We start from the raw sequence: 7661 nt of genomic DNA, 5'->3' as shown, positions 1-7661 counted from the left end.
GTTCCTGAGATGCCATTTTCCAATAGGGTTGACAGGAGAATCTGGTGGTTCACCGTATCAAAAGCAGCAGACAGATCCAGCAAAATAAGTATAGATAATATATATATATATATATTAGGGATGTGCATCTCATGACTCAGGCCGATACGATACACATCTCGATGTGTAGCCAACGATACGATACATTAACGATACATATGAAGCAGCTACCGATGGCTTCACTGTAAACCCTTCACTGTGGAATTCACCCCTGTTACGATGCAGTGCGATCCGATTTTTACACAAAATGCGATTCGATGCAATGGAGAAAATATGATCCCTTTTAATGCCTCGAGGCTCGTTTCATAAAACAAGTTTACCAAATAAGCCAGACTTATTTCAGTTAGTCTGACTCATTGTCAAATGATTTGGTTCTATAAATCAAACTTAACATAGATTAACCTGTCACTGTGGCAACTTATGCTGGAAAACTAACCTGGTCTAAAGCAGGCTAGCTGTCAGACTAAGCGGAGTTCCTCTAACACTGACCAATAGGAACACAATGATATTGCTACTCTCTCACATACTATTATTTTACTTTATTTTTTTTTACCGTTTCTAGCCATGCAGCCTTTCTCTCTGGTTTTAATACAGCTGTACCCTTTTATAGTTTGCAGAACAGATAGCAAAACATTAGAACATTACAATCTAAAATTGCTCTTTAAAGCATTAAAATAACTAAATTAAAAGTTAAAATCACTGAATTCAAAATGAAAATAAATAATAAAGAAAATTACTATATTTTAACTGGTATAAGAAACACATTAACTCATCAGAGCTTAGTAATTAGTACTGTACTAGCTTACATTTTATTTACCTATTACAAGTCCCTTCACAGTTACTGCTATCATAAAAATACACTTATATGTAGGTTTAAAATTCTACAAAAGACACATTTAATGTCCAAGAACAAATATTTTAGCAAAATGTATATTTTACTCAAAATTATTGCGAGTCAATTGCATTGCGCTCTGTCTGTTAAGTGTGCATGCGCGCAGAAGCGCTCGTTCACTCGCGTTAGCCTCGCCCACTCCTGACAGCAAAATGGATATATTCGCGTGACTTTCTGACATTTACAGATGAAAAATATACCTGTGACATGTCAGGTATGCACTGAGGAAAACACAACGTCTCAAATGCATTAAACAGCACAGATATATTCGCTGTTTGCGATGGTGGATCTATTTGATCCATGATCGACATTAAGGTCTGCTTAAGAATAAGCGTGCACAAATTGGTGAGATTGTGTGAACTTAATTTGTCGTTTATGGAACCGCTTTAGCCCCAATTGATTTGTTAGGTTATTTCAAGTCAGGTTTTGGACTTTAATCCCAGTTTTTCCTCAGGTCTCTGTAGTGTTGTTGTGATGCGTCATATTCACGCAGCAGCAGCGGTGATGAGAGAACACGCTTGAGAAACAGTTTAGAGAGGAGAAATCAATCTACATATAAAATATTGGTCACAGATTATTGGTCACTTTCGAAATAATAAAAGTATAGCTATAAAGTATATATATAAAGTACAGTACACACCTGTCCCTGCCAGTCTGTAGTGTTAATAAGAATGATATTCTCCGGCAGATGTTCGTCAGAGTTCAGGATCTGGTTGAGTTGATCGTACACTGATTTCCTCGGGACCTGCGACAGGAAGGACACCAGGTCAGAAAATGAGCACTCGTACACACAAATCAGTCTTCCAGTATTTCCTTATTCTTATCCTGGCAGACACAAACACACTTACACAAACCTGTGTGATGAGCCTGGAGTCTGGCGAGGTCTCGCTCTCAATGCTGCTGGTGCGATCGCTCTGAGCTTTAGAGTTCTGTCTGTCTTTCATGGATGTGCTTCGCGGACGTCGCTGCAGCTTACTGTCTGTTTTACTGGCCACCCAACAAGGAGAAAGACATATTAGAACTGCTGGAATGAGAACAGATATTATAGTTCCTCCGAGAAGTTTTTGACACAAGTCCTCCAAGCTGGAAAACCAAGCTAAAACCTGCTGAAGGCAATAGGTGTGTTTTAGATGATCCAAACTGGTCTGGTGATTGACCTGCTGGACTGGATATAAATGCAGAATATTCAACTCACAGATGAAGAACACTTCACAGTTGTCATTTCAGTCTGAACTAAGAGCTGTAACACTATAATAGAGTAGATCGTGCATCACAATTTGTGGTATCACCACAGAAAGAAGCTAAAAAGAGGCGAATCAGTGATGTACTGCTGCATTCCACATTTACTAAAGTGTCTGTGAGCCCATCGCTCGGGGACTGAGTCTTAATGAGCTCATTAGCCAATGCAAACACACACATATGCCGTCTAGCAGAGGCCTGTGAGAACAACCAGCTAGAAAACTACATGGAAGAACAGACGACTTGATGTTATGATGGACCACAAGAGAAATATAACAGATGGGTGTTTCTTCAACTGAGCACTTTCGGTCCTGTGGAGTGTTAGAAAATAGACTCGCTGGTTTAAAGTCGGCATGAAATAAAAATCTACCCTACTTTGTAAATGCATGATATTAATCTAATTGTGAATGCAGATGTTTCATTTAAAGTAATTTTTTGACCTCGTTATTTTTAATCAAAATGTCACAAATTCAATCTTCCGGTGAAACAACAGACTCCTCTCTGGTGATGTACTCTATGCCAGACTTTAGTTTACTTAAACTCCATGCCTTTCTACAATTGAGTGCAAGCTTGATTCAGATCCGTCTCCATTCAATCAACAACTGGTGCATAGAACCAAGTCTCCACCTTGTTTTCATTAGCCATTTCACTCTGATGTATGTCACAAAATTGAAGAAAAGATGTTTTGCTATTTCAGTTTCATTGTGACTTTCCAATTTTCAGGGCAAAATTGTTGTGTTATGCAACTGCACCGGCTCTGGGCATGTGACCAAAAGTGACAATCTTATTGGTTGGTCAGAGTTTTGTGATTAAAAAAGGTCAATAACCCTGTCTGTAAATTGTTGGCATGCGAATATTCGTGTGGGTCTAAACAGACGAATTACCACCAGTTCATTCAATATAAAATTTTATTAGGGCAATATTGTTGGTTGAGATGACGACACAACAGTCCTTATTTGTGTAAAAACTATTATAAATAATTTTCACAAAATAAATATTTAAATGGTTTGTCTATTTCACTGTTTGTTTAGCTTATCATATTTCATTTTTTATGATGGATTTTCATGTTTTAAGACACATTTTAAAGAAAATGATAAAACAATAAAATCTATAAATAAAAAAGACATTCATATAGCAAAAGTGGTAACACTTTAGTTTAGGGACCAATTCTCACTATTAACTTTGCTTATTAGCATGCATATTACTAGCATATTGGCTGTTTATTAGTACTTATAAAGCACATATTCTGCATGACTATATTCTACATCCCTAATCCTACCCAATAACTAAACTTAACAACTACCTTTTTAAGGTTCTAATTAGGAGTTTATTGAGGCAAAAGTCGTAGTTAATAGTTAATTAATAGCGAGAATTGGACCTTAAAATAAAGTTTGAAAGAAAAAGTTGTAATCTGTTCATGTTAATGTCCAGTAAAGGCCTACTGACACCAACATGAATGTTCAGCACAAAAATTTGGTCGGATTTTCACATTTATGTTATTTATATATATATATATATATAATATATATTTAAAAAACAGCAAAGAGGTTGAATGAAAATACCGTTTCACTCTCTGAAATTAGGTGGCGCTTACATAAAAGCAGAAACATTTCTTTGATGCGAAACATTGCACATCTTCCTGTTTGACATTCACTTGTCACATGAAGACGAGACAGAGCCAGAGCCAGTTCCAAATGCTTACTCTACTATTTACTGTCACGTAGCCAAATAGTCTATTCGTGAGCACCACCAAGTCATAGTTTTATGTCACAGCTCTGGGCATGTGACCAAAAGTATGAATCTGACAAGTTTTTCGCAGTGCGATGGAAAAGACATGTCAACAACCCTGTCTGTAAATGGACAGTATGCAAATGTTTGCATCTGTCTGAACAGGTGCATTACCACCAGTTCAAATTTTTATCGCACTTTCGCACCAAACATTTGACCTCAGTAGTTGAAGAAACACCCAGATGCGAGAACATCTGCTATGACTATTATTAAATTCAACAGTGAAAACTGCATCTGAGGGGATTGTTCAGACAGAAAAAAATTGTTTGAGAGTACGAGAGAGAGGTTGCGATAGAAAACAGATGGAAAAGGAAAGCAGGAAGGCAAGAATAGAAGGCCGCGTCTGTTACCTAGGTGACATGAGAGTCTGCGACTCAGCCTTGCAGAGTTTGCCCACCGTTCCTGCTAATTTCTCCGCGCTCACGTCCCAGCTCATGCTGGTGTCAGATGTTGCCACGCCGCCGCCCGCCTCGTCCTCCACCAGCTCCTGCGTGGAGAGATAAACATCAGACGGGAACATGTATCACTCTCTTCAAGGGCTCGTGAAAATTGTCATGTTGCTGTGGCGACGGCCACTTAGCCACAAAGCAGAATTGCGGTGTGTGTGTGTGTATGTGTGTGTGTGTGACTTCCACATGCTAGATACTGTTAGAACTGATTAAGTATGCGACACAGACCACAGCCTTGAATTATCAGCAGTCAGTGCACAAAAACAGAAAAACAGGATGGCCCTTATGAAAGAAGGATAGAGCATTTCTTTTACTAATGATAAAATAAAGCAATAAGCCCCGTGAAGCCGTGGTTTAAAGTGAATTTATAACAGCTAAGGGGCGTTGTTGGGCACAACACGAAGCCGAGTGCCTAAAACCCCCTTAGCTGTTATAAATTCACTTTGTAGTGTTAATTTTGACAGCCATTTTTTAATTTAGTCTTAGACTTAGTCTTGTGTCAAATCTACTTTTTAGTTACATTTAGTTAATTATATTTAGTAAACTTGTCCTGTTTTTGTTCAGTCAAGTTTTAGTCGACTAAATGTCTGAGCATTTTAGTCTAGTTTTAGTTAATGAAAACTGTTTTTGTCATGCTGTATAATGGTTACACTGATAAAAAAAAAAATATATATAATTTTGCTCAAAATTATAATCACAATAACTGTTGCCATTTGAGAAATGTATTTTTGCATTTTAATAGAAGTATTGCACTTTCACCAATAAGCACAAATCAGTAGAATGTGGGCTCATATACATGGTTTATTTTAATAATAATAATAATAAAATGTATCCTTTTAACGTAGAAGCTGTGATCTGGGAATTTCAACTCTTGATATCTGGCAACCACAAACATGAAAGCTCGTGTACTCATTTTTTTGACAAAACAAAATTTGTATTTTTTAAATTACATTTTAGTCTTGTTTTTATCATCGATATTGCATGTTGAGATTGTCATAGTTATCTTTTATTTACCTTATTGTCGTCTCATTTTCCTCATGAGAAAAAAGCTTGTCAACGAACATTTTTCGTCATTTCTTTCGTCGACCAAAAGTGCAAATCTTATTGGTTGGCCAGAGTTTTTCACAATGCAATGGAAAAAACAGTTTATTCACATTAAAATTTTGATCGCACCGTGTTCTCGCACTAAACATTTGCCCTCTGTAGTTAAAGAAACACCCAGATGTAAGAACATCTGCCAGGACTATTATTAAATTGAACAGCGAAAACTGCATCAGAGGGGATTGTTCAGACAGAAAAAAAGGGAGTTTGAGAGTAAGAGAGAGGTTGCAACAGAAAACAGATGGAAATGAAAAGCAGGAAGGCAAGAATAGAAGGTCGCGTGTGTTACCTAGGCGACATGAGAGTCTGCGACTCAGCCTTGCAGAGTTTGCCCACCGTTCCTGCTAATTTCTCCGCACTCACGTCCCAGCTCATGCTGGCTTCACATGATGCCACGCCGCCGCCCGCCTCGTCCTCCACCAGCTCCTGCGTGGAGAGATAAACATCAGACGGGAACATGTATCACTCTCTTCAAGGGCTCGTGAAAATTGTCATGTTGCTGTGGCGACGGCCACTTAGCCACAAAGCAGAATTGCGGTGTGTGTGTGTGTATGTGTGTGTGTGTGACTTCCACATGCTAGATACTGTTAGAACTGATTAAGTATGCGACACAGACCACAGCCTTGAATTATCAGCAGTCAGTGCACAAAAACAGAAAAACAGGATGGCCCTTATGAAAGAAGGATAGAGCATTTCTTTTACTAATGATAAAATAAAGCAATAAGCCCCAAGAAGCCGTGGTTTACAGTGAATTTATAACAGCTAAGGGGCGTTGTTGGGCACAACACGAAGCCGAGTGCCTAAAACCCCCTTAGCTGTTATAAATTCACTTTAAACCACGGCTTCACGGGGCTTATTGCTTTTATAAAACGGTTATTCCATATACGTAGTAAGGTTTCACAGAATAAAACAGAGCAAATAAAGTGTAATGATATTAATAAAAACAGTATTCTTCCACCAAACAATGTAGTTCCTCAGAAACAGTTGTGGTTCCAACAAAGTGGTTGCCGAGCAACAGACAAACGTAATCAAAGGTGTATGTTTGTAGTGTAATTTACAACAGCTTCGAATGCGGCTCAGCCAATCAGAACCAAGGACCGGAACTCTCTGTTTTATAATGAATTTTTTTCTTTGAAGAAAATGTGACTGGTGATTGCTTGCATAAAACTTGACACTATAATGCTAAGGTGTTCTGAGTGGTTGCTATGGTGTTCTGTGTGGTTGCTAGGTAGTTGCTTACTGGCCCAGATCAAAAAAAATAAAAAAACACTCTCAATATGATATTCTGGTCTGTAGATATGAGTCTGAATTTTTGGGTACAAATGGTGTGGCACAATTTAGATGCTGAAGTTTAGTACTTAGCAGTGTTGTTATTATTAATCAGTGTTTTTTATTTCTTTTGTTACCTTACCTAGGTACATTTTTCAAGTACCTGTATTTTTTTATTTTGGGAAACTTTCACTTCACTACATTCCAAAGCAAAATATTGTACTTTTTACCACTATATTCATAAAAACATACAGTTCCTCATTATTCCAAACTGGAGAAATCACCACCCCTTCAGAGACGCAATAGCTATGCCTAATTAGGAAACAAGCTGATTTTTTCCAATCAACCTCTTAAACTGGTTCACAGATCGAACATAACAATTCATTCATGAAAGAACGTTCCTCAGGGCAGCGTTTCCCAAAAGTATTGTTAGCCAACTATAGTCGCAAGTTCCATCGTTACCAACACAGTTCTGAAACCATAGTTCCAACTATTGGCAAAAAAACTATATCTCGATACATTTCTGGGATTTTATCGATAACGATAATTAGACAATATTTTGCTGAGTGTGTTACTGTGCTGATATCTTAAGGACTACCGTGGACAGCTGACTCCTGATTTTTTTTGATATTCTTCATATTCTCTGTGGTCAGTTCACAGCAGTGATAGAAATTAATATTTTCCAGTAAGTTTTATGGGCATTTTTACCTTTAAGCCATTTTTTCTAAAAGTGTGCATCATCTTTTGATTCAAGTTCTTGCATTTGGGCTGTTACCAAGCAAATAAAATCAGTATCAACAAAATGTATCTTTGCAATGCAGAGGAAACACAGAAGCTGCATTAAGAAGTGTCATTTAGATGCATTTACACACTGTTTAATGCAG

The 7661-nt window shown here is 37.7% G+C and overlaps 1 protein-coding gene across 4 annotated transcripts in view; it reads right to left on the bottom strand.

Moving 5' to 3' along the window:
* LOC107697062 (phosphofurin acidic cluster sorting protein 2-like) overlaps positions 1 to 7661 on the bottom strand; it is a 69228-nt gene that overhangs the window by 12013 nt on the left and 49554 nt on the right. For 2 of the 4 annotated variants that reach the window (XM_016497706.1, XM_016497708.1), the window contains exons 12-14: positions 5798 to 5934; positions 1780 to 1918; positions 1572 to 1676 (exon numbers count right to left, since the gene is read on the bottom strand). In XM_016497706.1, coding sequence (XP_016353192.1) covers positions 1572 to 1676; positions 1780 to 1918; positions 5798 to 5934 — 381 coding nt within the window. The remainder of the gene's footprint in view (positions 1 to 1571; positions 1677 to 1779; positions 1919 to 5797; positions 5935 to 7661) is intronic. The other 2 variants (XM_016497707.1, XM_016497709.1) reach the window with 1 other exon arrangement.

Source organism: Sinocyclocheilus anshuiensis, unplaced genomic scaffold, assembly GCF_001515605.1.
Source record: "Sinocyclocheilus anshuiensis isolate Anshui unplaced genomic scaffold, SAMN03320099.WGS_v1.1 scaffold1485, whole genome shotgun sequence".
Lineage (NCBI taxonomy): Eukaryota > Metazoa > Chordata > Actinopteri > Cypriniformes > Cyprinidae > Sinocyclocheilus > Sinocyclocheilus anshuiensis.
The sequence above is the reverse complement of the archived record's forward strand: the minus strand, read 5'-3'. Positions and strand labels throughout refer to the sequence as shown.